The sequence below is a fragment of the Ctenopharyngodon idella genome, chromosome 5 (genome assembly GCF_019924925.1).
Source record: "Ctenopharyngodon idella isolate HZGC_01 chromosome 5, HZGC01, whole genome shotgun sequence".
Taxonomy (NCBI): Eukaryota; Metazoa; Chordata; class Actinopteri; order Cypriniformes; family Xenocyprididae; genus Ctenopharyngodon; species Ctenopharyngodon idella.
In genome coordinates, this window is record NC_067224.1 from 22,304,427 (window position 1) to 22,317,633 (window position 13,207).

The 13,207-nt window shown below is 36.6% G+C and overlaps 1 protein-coding gene across 1 annotated transcript in view; it reads left to right on the forward strand.

Moving 5' to 3' along the window:
- The first annotated feature begins 10,449 nt into the window (after positions 1-10,449).
- The window catches only part of stard8 (StAR-related lipid transfer (START) domain containing 8), a 63,452-nt gene continuing 60,694 nt past the window's right edge, over positions 10,450-13,207 (forward strand). Inside the window, exons 1-2 of the mRNA XM_051892924.1 lie at positions 10,450-10,585; positions 11,996-12,026. Coding sequence (XP_051748884.1) covers positions 10,541-10,585; positions 11,996-12,026 — 76 coding nt within the window. The 5' untranslated portion in view covers positions 10,450-10,540. The remainder of the gene's footprint in view (positions 10,586-11,995; positions 12,027-13,207) is intronic.

Genomic DNA, 13,207 nt, shown 5'->3' on the forward strand with positions numbered 1-13,207 from the left:
AAACTAATAAAGAAACCAGTAACAGCAGCAATCATTCTCCTCTCCACCATGTTTAAAGTACATGGCACGCCCAACTTGGGAACTTGGGTATCAAAATTATTCCCGAGCTTCCCAGTGGTGAATACGATTTTTAATTATTTTAATTATTTCATTATTTTATTTTTGATTAGGAAACTCATTTTTACGATAATTCCGATAGTACGTGAAGGCAGCATTAACTGATCTGACTCCCTGAACAGTTCCCTGACTACTGAAGAAACTGACTGAGACACAACCCCCAATATACAGTGCTCAGCGTATATGAGTACACCCCCTTTGAAAAGTAACATTTTAAACAATATCTCAATGAACACAAAAACAATTTCCAAAATGTTGACAAGACTAAGTTTAATATAACATCTGTTTAACTTATAACATGAAAGTACGGTTAATAATATAACTTAGAGAACAAAATTTTCAGTTTTACTCAAATTAGGGTGATGCAAAAATGAGTACACCCCACTGAAAGTCTCTGGAACAAAGCTAAATTTTAGACTACAAATGTCTAATTTAAATGTCTTATTATTCATTACACAGGTGTCCAGCAGACAGTTGACTATAAAAGGGTGTTAAAACCCCTTCCCATTTCATGCTGTCAGCAATGGCACCACATGGAAGAGAAATGTCACAAAATAATTTTTTACACCAGAAAGGTGAAGGCTACAAGAAGATCAGCAAAGCTTTACTTATCAGTCAGAATACTGTAGCAAAAGTGGTACAAAAATTTAAAAAAGATGGAACTGCAATCATCTCACAGAGACGTCCAGGTCGTCCACGGAAGTTAACACCTGGACAGGAGCGTCTTCTGATGAGAAGGGTTGAAGGAAATCGGCATGCAAGTTCACTGCAGTTATCTAAAGAAGTAGAAAGCCAAACTGGGGTAACTATTTCCCGTGACACAATACGGCGTACACTGCAGAGGAATGGCATGCATGGATGCCGTCCACGAAAGAAGCCCCTCCTAAAGCCCAGGCACAAAAAAGCCCGCCTAGATTTTGCCTGGGCCCATGCTGACAAAGATGAAGACTACTGGGACTCTATACTCTGGAGTGATGAGACCAAGATAAATGTTTTTGGAACTGATGGCTTCAAAACTGTATGGCGTCGCAAAGATGAGGAATAGAAAGAAAAATGCATGGTGCCTACAGTGAAACATGGTGGTGGCAGTGTCCTTATGTGGGGCTGCATGAGTGCTGCTGGTGTCAGGAAGCTGCATTTCATTGATGGCATCATGAATTCACAGATGTACTGCTCTATACTGAAAGAGAAGATGCTACCATCACTCCGTGCCCTTGGTCGTCGTGCACTTTTCCAACTTGACAATGATCCTAAACACACATCTAAGGCCACTGTTGCAAAATGTCGCCAACTTGTTCATTCCATGCCTAGAAGACTTGGTGTTGTCATTAAAAATCATGGAGGCCATACAAAGTACTAGATGTAGTAGTTTTTGTTGTGGGGTGTACTCATTTTTGCATCACCCTAATTTGAGTAAAACTGAAAAATGTGTAATCTAAGTTATATTATTAACCTTACTTTCATGTTATAAGTTAAACAGATGTTATATTAAACTTAGTCTTTTCAACATTTTGGAAATTGTTTTTGTTTTGTTATTGTTTAAAATGTTACTTTTCAAAGGGGGTGTACTCATTTACGCTGAGCACTGTACACTATATTGCCAAAAGTATTGGGACACCCCTCCAAATCATTGAATTCAGGTGTTCCAATCACTTCCATGGCCACAGGTGTATAAAATCAAGCACCTAGGCATGCAGACTGCTTCTACAAACATTTGTGAAAGAATGGGTCGCTCTCAGGAGCTCAGTGAATTCAAGTGTGGTATCATGATAGGTTGCCACCTGTGCAATAAGTCCATTTGTGAAACTTCCTCACTACTAAATATTCCACGGTCAACTGTTAGTGGTATCATAACAAAGTGAAGGCAATTTGGAACAACTGAAACGCAGCCAAGAAGTGGTAGGCCACGTAAAATCACAGAGCGGGGTCAGTGTATGCTGAGGTGCACAGTGCGCAGAAGTCGCCAACTTTCTGCAGAGTCAATAGCTACAGACCTCCAAACTTCATGTGGCCTTCAGATTAGCTCAAGAACAGTGCATAGAGAGCTTCATGGAATGGGTTTCCATGGCCGAGCAGCTGCATCCAAGCCTTACATCACCAAGTGCAATGCAAAGCTTCGGATGCAGTGGTGTAAAGCACGCCACCACTGGACTCTAGAGCAGTGGAGATGTGTTCTCTGGAGTGACGAATCACGCTTCTCTGTCTGTCAATCCCATGGACGAGTCTGGGTTTGGCGGTTGCCAGGAGAACGGTACTTGCCTGACTGCATTGTGCCAAGTGTAAAGTTTGGTGGGGGGGGGGGGGCATTATGGTGTGGGGTTGTTTTTCAGGGGTTGGGCTTGGCCCCTTAGTTCCAGTGAAAGGAACTCTTAATGCTTCAGCATACCAAGACATTTTGGACAATTTCATGCTCCCAACATTGTGGGAACAGTTTGGGGATGGCCCCTTCCTGTTCCAACATGACTGCGCACCAGTGCACAAAGCAAGGTCTATAAAGACATGGATGAGCGAGTTTGGTGTGGAGGAACTTGACTGGCCTGCAGAGAGTCCTAACTTCAACCCGATAGAACACCTTTGGGATGAATTAGAGCGGAGACTGTGAGCCAGGTCTTCTCGTCCAACATCACTGCCTGACCTCACAAATGCGCTTCTAGAAGAATGGTCAAAAATTCCCATAAACACACTTCTAAACCTTGTGGAAAGCCTTCCCAGAAGAGTTGAGGCTGTTATAGCGGCAAAGGGTGGGCCAACTCCATATTAAACCCTACGGATTAAGAATGGGAGGTCATTAAAGTTCATGTGCACGTAAAGGCAGGCGTCCCAAAACTTTTGGCAATATAGTGTACTTCAAGCGAAATCACAGAATGAACGAGTGTGATGTCTTTGAACAAAATCAGGCCAAAACGTTTCATTTGGTGTTCATTCCTGAGTTCAGGCCTGATATATTCACAGCAAAGTTATTTTTCATTCTTCACTGAGGGGTAAAAAGAAGTTCAGAATACGTGCCAGTGACACAACATCCCATTGCTGTCCACATGAGTGGCGTTTAGATGAATATGTAAATAGAGTCCTGCAGGGATGATGTCAAAAATAATTCGCTGGTGGTTCCCTTGAGATGTTCCTGTGGGTTTTTTTAATGGGGTGTAAAATGTAAAAACCCCATTATGAAAACCCATAGCAAAAACCTTGAGGGAACCACTGGATAATTAGTCTTCTGGGTTTTCACGTCATCCCTGCAGTACTCTATATGTGCTGCATGCTTTCCTTTCAATAACAAAATAAACACAAAACAAAAATTACATAGTTGAGAAAACAATAGTTAAGAACAGGGCCATCCTTAGGGTGGTGCAACTGGCCCCACGCTTTAGGGGCCCCCGCGGTGACCAAACAGATAGGGGCCCCACTCTCTCTAACTCGCACTGGGCGCCGCACCATGCTTGGGACGGCCCTGTTTGAGAAAGCATCTGATCATAGCGATGTGGATGTTTGCACAAGCTATGCAATTCAGCACTCCAGTAAAGTCACGTCACATATAGTGACTCATTTGGGACATGCCTTATGTGTCTGCTTTATATGGTGCTCATAAACTACACAACATTGTTGGACTGCTGTTCTTTTCACACTACACAGCCGTATGTACAGTAGATGTCAATTCCAGTCAAAACACATGTCATACTAAAGTCTGTCATACCATTTAAAAGCTACTGTAAAATTTACTGTAAAAAAAAACGGTAGCAACATTTTGGGTTTTATGGGACAGCACTTAGATTATTGTCTATTTTACAGTTCAAAACTGTATAATTTAAAGTTTTATATTGTAATAATTATGGTTCATAGCTGTTTACTTTACACACTGTAAAAAAATTCTGTTAAATTTACGGTAAAAAACCTGGCAGCTGTGGTTGCCAGAAATTTATCATAATAAAAGTACGGTAGCAACATTTTAGGTTTTACAGATTTAACTTAAATTTACAGTAAAAAAACTGTATTTCATTAGCTGATATAGTGTTAATTTACCAAACTACTGAAGTACTAATATCTGTTTTGTACTGTAATACAATGACAACCACCAAACACAGTGGTGATGAGAGTCACAAGGTGAATCAAAGCTCATCACAAGCTAAAAAAGGACAATACTAATATATAGTACTAAAATACAATATTAATATAATACTAATATATTAAAAAAGCAATAAACATTAATTTAACAACATTAGATGTAACATAAAACACTAATGTACATAACTGATTAGAAAAAAAACAAAGAAATACTAAGAAGAAACAGTTATTTCCACGAAAATACATCAAATGTGAACTGTCACGCAGGGAATTGTGGGATTTTCACTGTAAATTATACAATGACTTGTTATTTTTCACTTCCAAAAACTGTAAATTTAACAGTATTTTACTGTACAGTTACACCGTGTCCTAACCAGACACGACGCGATGCCGCGACACGCGATAAAAGGTATCTTTTCCATGTTAATCTGAGTTTTTGTCCTAACCAGCCGCAACGGCGACACGCGAATATTCTATTTTAGAAACGGTTTCTATTTCTCTGCGACATCGCGGCTGGAACAGCAACATAAAGTATGGCAATGATAATATCAGGCACTGTTTATGTGCTTTATTTAATGTCAAAAGCGTTTAATGTGAGTTTGAATATCATTCTGTGATTTTCCCGGCTTTTTAGCTGTAATGAAAACAACACTGGCTAATTCACCTCAGATCTTGAAAATAAATAAATGGGCACAAGAACGTTCAAACTGTCAACTCAATGCGAACAAACAAGTGTATTTTCTGACAAAGATTGGTTCAGTCACTCCGTATGTGCTTTAAATAATGTTTAAATGGTGTAATATTTATGAATTTTACTATGTACTTGCCCATTTCATTGTGTCTGCTGTGCCGTTTCCGAGAAAGCCCGCCCACACTCTCTTCTGATTGGCTGTTGTTTTTGATTGATTTTATCGCTTCTCATTTTTGCGTCGCGTCTAGTGTGGACAGTCAAATTGCTCACGGACACGGTGTTAGATCTATTACAGTTATTCACCGAATATAGTACGGAAACTTTCTGTAAACCAATGAACTGTTTTTCACCGTAGCAGTTTTACAGTCTTTTACCATTAAAATCACGATCATTTTTTTACAGTGTAATGCTAGGTAAGGGAACATGACTTAATAAAAATCCATGTTGGAGGAGCTTGCGATAACTTGAGTCAGTACTGCACAAGTAGAAAAGAACCGCAGACAGCTCAGGAAAGCAAAAGAATTTCTCAGCTTAGAATCTTTCCTCTTTGGAGATAACATCACAGAACATCAGAGAAGGAAGACACTGAGCTCATCTCTAAAGAAGAGGCATTTGTGACCTGAATGTCAAAAGAACATTTGTTGTCTGCATTCCTGTATTTGATGTAGATATTGGTGCCTGGAATCCTATCTCTGCTCACTGTTAGTCGGTTCAAATGACATTCTTGAGAGATGAGTGCAGCAGATCGCTCTCAGTGCCTCTATTAGTGATCAGAAGCACATATATCATAAACAGGTCCTGGTAACAGCACCTCTCTAAAATACCTTTGCAACAGCATCTGGTTGCAATAAAAATGTTCTCTGAAAAGATGGAACCTGGAAGGAAGAAATTGGCTTAAGATAGCTGAACTGTTATGGCAGGTTGTCTGCATCATGTGAGTGGTCAGCTGTGATATCAATAATATAATACATAATGTTTATGTTTACCTAAGTTCAGTTCAAATTCTGTATGTTGTTTCATTTGATATTTCGACTGAATGTTTTTCACAGGCAGAGCTAATAAGGCAACCCTTTATTTTTAGTGCAAGGTATTTCTGATGATTCTTCTCTGTCAATTACAGTTCGCATATTTTCATCCAGTTACTGTCATCCTTTTCTCAGAGTGGAACTGATCAAACTTCTTTTCAGAACATAATCATTACCAGAAATGTTAAAAAAAAAAAAAAAAATGAATGTAAAATGAAAGAGAGAGAATCATTATCATTTTTTAGTTTCTAGTGTGCCTTTGAATTACATAATGTTTAAAAAAAAAAAAAAAAAAAAAACTAATTCAGGAAGTAATTTTGAGAGTTTCAGAAATAATAAAGGACCATATATTGTAGTCTGCGCTGGCTGAGAAGAATTTGATTTGTCATTTCTTTCTGATGGTAGAATTAAATGAAGTGAAGTGAGTGAATATTGATTGACAGGTCATTTACAGTGTCTTTTCTCTAGTTCTAAAACATAGTTTGGCAGAAACATAGATGGTGATGATGATGAAAGAATTGTTATGTTGATCATTGTTGTTTTTCAATGGGATATTGCAGGGTGAGACTAACAAATTAAAAATCATAGGACTTTGTATGGAAATGTTTTTGTCCCTAGGTTTTTAATCAGAGTCCTGTGTCAAAACAATTAACAATAAAAAGCATTTACCATCTTTATTACTGTAATTAGCTCTGAAAAAATCAAACTGACTGCACACAGTGATAGAAAATTTTAATATTGAGGTCTCTGGTTTAATCCCCCATGAAAAGCCAGGCATGAGCCAACACCGTTGTTTTGAGGAAAGCACTTTACACCAGGTTGCTGTAGGGAGTTTCTCTATGCAATGAGTGAAATTTTGGAAATTAATTCTACTGGTAATGTCTGTGAGGTGATAAATAGAGAATAAAGTCCAAATGACTTTAATGAGCAGAATGTAGATTATGAGATGCAGAACTTCTCAATGAATTAAAACTATCTCGAATGAGTTAGAGGGAAATCTGCTGACAGAGGTGCTCATGGGACTCAGGGACACATTCCTATATTGAATGTGTAGGCCTGTGTAAAGGAGTGTCTGTGTGTGTGTGATCTCTGGCATGCTCGAGTGGGAGATTGAAAACACTGTTCGTTTTTGTTTTCTGTGTTTTTGATACATAACTAGAGTGGGTGTGAGTTCTCAAGAGAGCTACTGATGACTAAACAGATGTGTGTCTGTTTGCCTGCAGGGGTCTAATATAATAGTCAGAAACCGAGCTGAGGTGTCAAATCTTTCATGTTTTAGTGTGTCATTGTTTTTTTGGTTTTAAGGTGATTTTGTGTTCATGCCATCTCAGGCACTTAAGTTTGTTTTTTTCACAACCTCATTTGTGGTAAAAGGCAGTGTCTCCCAACCAAATGTGTCTCCCAACAATGCACGTTTTTGATGTCTCTCTTATCTGATACACCCATTTGACATCTTGGAGCCTCTACTAATGAACTAAACAGTTGAAGGAGGGCAGTATAGACGGGCATCCGGGAACAGAAACACTGGCTTAATTTACTATTATTTAAACTGTTGAAGTTATCATGTGCCCAAATACATTATATGTTCATTCTGTATTGTGATTTACAGTAGGTGTTACACCAGTCAGTGATCATATATGGCAATCGTTTAGAGAAGGGATTCCTAAACTTTGGTTTGTGAGTTTATAAAAATGTGAAAATTAAACAAAATAAGATAAAATTGATTTAAGATTAAAAACAGTCAAAACAAAACCCCTACTAAAAAAATTAAACATTTAATTGGCTTATCTGCATGTCATAATACCACCAACCAACATCAAAAAACCATGAACATGCAAATGTTTTGTTGAATTATTTAAATGTTAACATACATCAAGTAAATACTGTAGGTCAAATATTCCCTTACGAAAAATAAGTTTTTTCAAGTGTACTGTTAATATACTTCTTTTAAACTAAAAATAAGATATTAGACTGATGTACTTTCAGTCTACATTTTATATACTTCTCAGAAATATACTTTATGTACTTCTGGGAAATATTAAAATTGCACTTAAGTATACTGACAGAAAAGTCTGAGTATATTTGTCCTAGTCTTTTGATCGAGATATACTTAGAAGTATAATTAAGTATTCTAAGTATACTTGGGTTGTAGTTGTGTTTAATCTTTTGATTTAGTAGCCTATTAAATACTTTTTTCACATAGTTTTACATACTGTCTTATAAACGTACATTGTTTGAAAATATTGATTTATAAAGAAAACAGATATATTCCTAATTCTGAGTATCTGGATTTTTATGTAGGCTAGTCTACTGGTAGTGTACATAGGAATTTACTTCAAATCTACTTCACTCTTTCCTCGCCATTGACTGAATTTTCAGGCTATACGGTAGGGGGCGCTGTTACGCATCTTCTGAAAAAGTACAGAATCTTCGGATCAAAATACAGGAGAAGAAGCTGAAACAAGCGATGAAACAATTACTCACGCAATTGTTAAATAAAATGATAATCAAATATTAAACAACATATAAATCAAAACTGCCTAACGTTACTGAATGAAATGTCGACCCAGGACAAGCTAGGACTGTAAAGCTTTGGCGGTGTTGATGGACTCGATCCACTCCATCTGTTTTGATCATCGTTTTGAAACCCATGCGGACGTAGTCTTTGACAAAAATGCAATTTTCTCAGCTTTTTGTTTAAAATGTTGCCTTTTTTTTTTTTTTTTTTTTAATTAAACTTACCCATATTTAAGTGTTGATAAAAAAGGATCCATGAAGCTAGAATAAAATGTTTTCAAAGTGGAAAGAGTTAAAGTACAGTTAAAGGTATTTCAAGTATAAAAAATAATACCTAAATAGGAACATAGTAGTATACTTAAAATTCAAAAATAATATATAAAAAGTAAACTATAAGTGTGATGTTATGTTCACTTAAAATAAACTTGCAAGTATACTTGCACTAAACTAGTATTTTACTTAGAATATATTTCAAAGTGTACTTTCATATACTAAAAATGTACTACTAGTATTAAAATAGTAAACTACTGTTATACTTATAAGTTCAACTGTAGTACAGATGCAGTACAAATGAGAACCATAGCTGTGAACTAGTTGTGTACTTAAAGTTTACTACTGTTACACTTATAGTACACTTAAACGTATACTTCAATTGGAGTATAAATTTAAGTGTACTATAAGTGTAACAGTAGTAAACTTTAAGTACACAACTAGTTCACAGCTATGGTTCTCATTTGTACTGCATCTGTACTACAGTTGAACTTATAAGTATAACAGTAGTTTACTATTTTAATACTAGCGGTATTGAAATAGTACACTTACAAGTTTACTACTTGTACATTGATACTAGTATACTTACTACATAAAGTATACTACTTGAACATTACTCAAGTATACTTGATAAAATTAACTTGAAGTGTACTTCTTTTTCATAAGGGTTGTTGGTTCATTTTTTTTTAATTGTCTATAAATATGTGATGTTAATCATGGTTTTGCAATACACAGCAAGGCTTTAATAAAGCCAAAGACTATAGATATAGAAAGACGGTTCACTTCTATTAGTTATGAATGGAAGAAACTGCAATGCGCAATACGGCGGAATATCCCCCGCCTTCTAAGTAAAAGAGCCAATCGCTGATTGATAAAGTCGTTGCGTCACTGCAGCTGCCATTAGAGGCTCAGGTTTCCATAGAAACCTGAGACTTGCATAGGACTGCACATGCGCATTAGCCTGAAAAATACACTTTTTTTTAATGCTATTTGAGCATAAGAAACAACATTTATGGGGCAGTTCATGTCAGATTTTGTTATTGATTTGAAATATGTTATTTAATGGTGAGTTCGCCAAGTAGTTTTTTTTTTAAATTTCAGCATTCCCCCATTCAAACATATAGGACTTGGTCTTGGATGCCCGAAATATCTGCCCGGTGGCATTGCAAATATGGCCGCCAAGTGAACAAACTTTCCTTAGAAGGGACTTTGAATAAAGCTAACTGAATTTGAATATATTTTGAAGTGTGCAATGACTGCTAAAGTTGTTTACTTTCAGTGTTCTGTATTCTGTGTTCACCCAAAAATGAAAATGTTGTCATTGCTAGAACCAACAAAAAACACAATAAAAGTGGTCCATAACTATATTCCAAGTCTTCAGAAGTTATATAATAGCTCTGTGTGAAGAGACTTAAATTTAAGCTCACAAATCTCCTTCATTGTGATTAATTAAAAATGGTGTAATATAAGAGTGGCTAATTCTGGCTAGCATCACTTTTTGTATGTCACTGAAGAAAGAAAATAATAGAACACTGGAATGACAGTGTGATCCCTTTAAAGTTTGCTACGGTGTGCTGTTCCCTGTGAGGTCTCTGTTCTGACAGCAGATCCGGCTGGGCTTCTATGCTTTTCCCGCTGTGTGTTAGCATTTAGCGCTAGCTACAGTGGTATGCAGAGAATCTCTCCTCTTGGCCAGCTGAAATATGGCCTTGTAGCCCCTCCCTATCTGCCTCTTCAAACCTCTGAGCTCCGGACCATCAGACTCTCAGAGAGCCGTTAATCTGCAGACTCACACAGCAACCTTCATGGCTGTTCACCCTTGACCTTTTGTACCTGACCCTCAGTGTGGCTACCTGTGAACATGGCTTTTGTCAACTGTCTTAGAGCACTCATCAACCAGGCTAAGGTAAGACAGAGAGAGAGAGAGAGATACATAAAACACAAAGTGATTCTATCTAAGAATTGAAACAGCTCTGTGTCATAGACACTGAGCACTAACAAAAAGTATCAAAAGTTACCATGGTGTTGCCATGTTTTTAGACATTTTTGGACATGCCATATGAATATCATATAGACTATCATAGTACCATCACAGTACTTTCTGTGTAATGGAAACAACTTTCAAATGTCAGTCAAGGGTAAACATTTTCATTTTTGAAAAGGAATGTTTTGTATCATATACTATGTGAATAGTTGTTAGAAGTCATGTGTAAGTAAGTGTTTGGGCTGATGCAGTGGGCGTAGGAAATTATCATTTGCTGCATTGGACTCACTCACTGGCTGCCCATAGTGAGAGCCGGCCAAAACTCTGTTACCAGGGCAACGTCTTTTTAAAAGCACCCTTTCAGCCTTTCCGCATTGCTCAGCCAATAGGCTACACTGCAAAACCCATGACATCACAACGTTCCTAAGTGAAAGATCCTGATATATTTACTTTTTTTTCCGTTGCAGACTTAGGATACAGTGGAATGTCTGTTCAACTGAAATTACTGGAGAAACACACTTTGATTCAGAGGCACACTCAATAAACTGCTACTCTAACAATTTCCTTAATTTAAGGATAACAGAAAATTACAAAATTAATCTTAATAGTTCACACAAAAAATACATTTTGTCATCATTTACACAATATTCTTCCTTGTGTAAAACACAAAGTGAAATGTTGGGCAGAATGTCAGAGTTAAAATAAATATTCTGTACTAAATATTTGTACTATTGTATGTGTCTATACACATACAGTAAGATTATTCAAGAAATATGTTGCTTTCTATAATATATTTTAAAATGTAATTTATTCCTGTGATGGAAAAGCTCCAGTCTTCAGTGTCACATGATCCTTCAGAATCATTCTAGTACACTGATTTGCTGCTCAAGAAACATTACTAATTATTATCAATGTTGACAACAGTTGTGTTGCTTAATATTTTTGTAAAAACTGTGATGCATGTTTTTCTGAATTATATAAGAAAGTTCAAAACAGCATTGATTTGAAATAGAAACCATCTATAACATTATAAATGTCTCAGTCATTTTTGATCACTTGCCTCCTTGCTTAAAAAAACATTAAATTAAAAAAAAAATAAAAAATCTTGCCAACCCTATATATAAGCCATATAAAGCTAATTGACATTGAATTTAGTCTAAAAGTCTGTATAGCCTTACAGTATAAAAAATGTATTTCAGGCATCCTTGTTGAGGGTTTATTTTATCAAGGAGATGCTGAAGCACAAAGTGAGAGTGCCCAGAGAAAACCAGACACAGATCTTGTTGTTAGACTTCATGAAATATGATTGAAACATTTTTCCTGACGTTTCAGAAGCTGACCTGCTGTCGTGTCCAGCGCTCAGGTAAGAACGTGAGATTCTATTATAGCTGAATGGCTTTACTACTAACCACATTACTATGGCAGCTGCTAGAGCACCTAGAAAAATACTACAAGGATACATTATTTAGAGTGATGTGGACACAATTCAGCCTGAAACGACCTACTAAGGAATGATTCTATATTAAACTGTCTCTCTGCTATATCACTGTTAATTAAAAAACACTACTTTCATGACATTTCATAATCTATAGTTTGAGCTGTTCTCCTTGCCCTCCCTGACCCCTCTCTGTGCAGTCATACTGTAGATATCACCTAGTTGCATTTTAGGAAAGTAATGGTAGGATCACATGACACAGAAAGTAGATCATACTATTTTTAACACACCTCAGATGGCATGGTAGATATCTAATGTGTAATTATTCACCACAGACTGTGAGGCACGAGGGTTCCTTATGTGGGCCATTTTTGGAGCCACTCTCTGGAAGTGCTTGAATCTATAAAAACAAAGTTATAGTTTTATATTTATATGTACATTTATATGTTTTATGTGGATGATTACCTGCTGATCTTTACAGGAACATTAAAATAAGACTAGAAGTCTTTTCTTGTTCTAGTTTAAAAATAATCAGACTAACAAATATGACATATTTTAGGGCACACCGTGTCCAGTTTCTGTTGGGACATTATTATTATGTTTTATTTGACTCTAATCAGTATTTTATGAATGTTCATAGTTCATAGTTTGCAAGGGTCCCCATAGACTATGCAAATGAATAAGCTCATCAAACAAACTAATGTGTGTGGTGGTTTTTGGTGTAAATTACACACACAGACAAGCTTTAGTCCACATGGGTGATACCTTGTTTTGTTTTGTTTTAAATAGCCTACTGTAAGTGTCTTTAATGGTTATTCACTCAATGTGATTGCTTCATCTCGTCACTGTTCAATCTCTGGCATGTGAACAAACTTTAGAAATGTTCTTCCCATTGATCTTCAGATTAGATCTTTACTGAGTCACATACAAGCACTATACCATAAGTGTGAGATATTTACTCTGTATATTTACACTGTCATTCAGATCAAAGTCAGGAAAAAGTAGCTATCAGTCCACAATGGCAGAAGTACCAGGAGCCTCTAGGCATCAGGCCGGGTTATTTAATACTGTATTATTTATTAATTCGTTGTTACAAAAAGTTTATATTA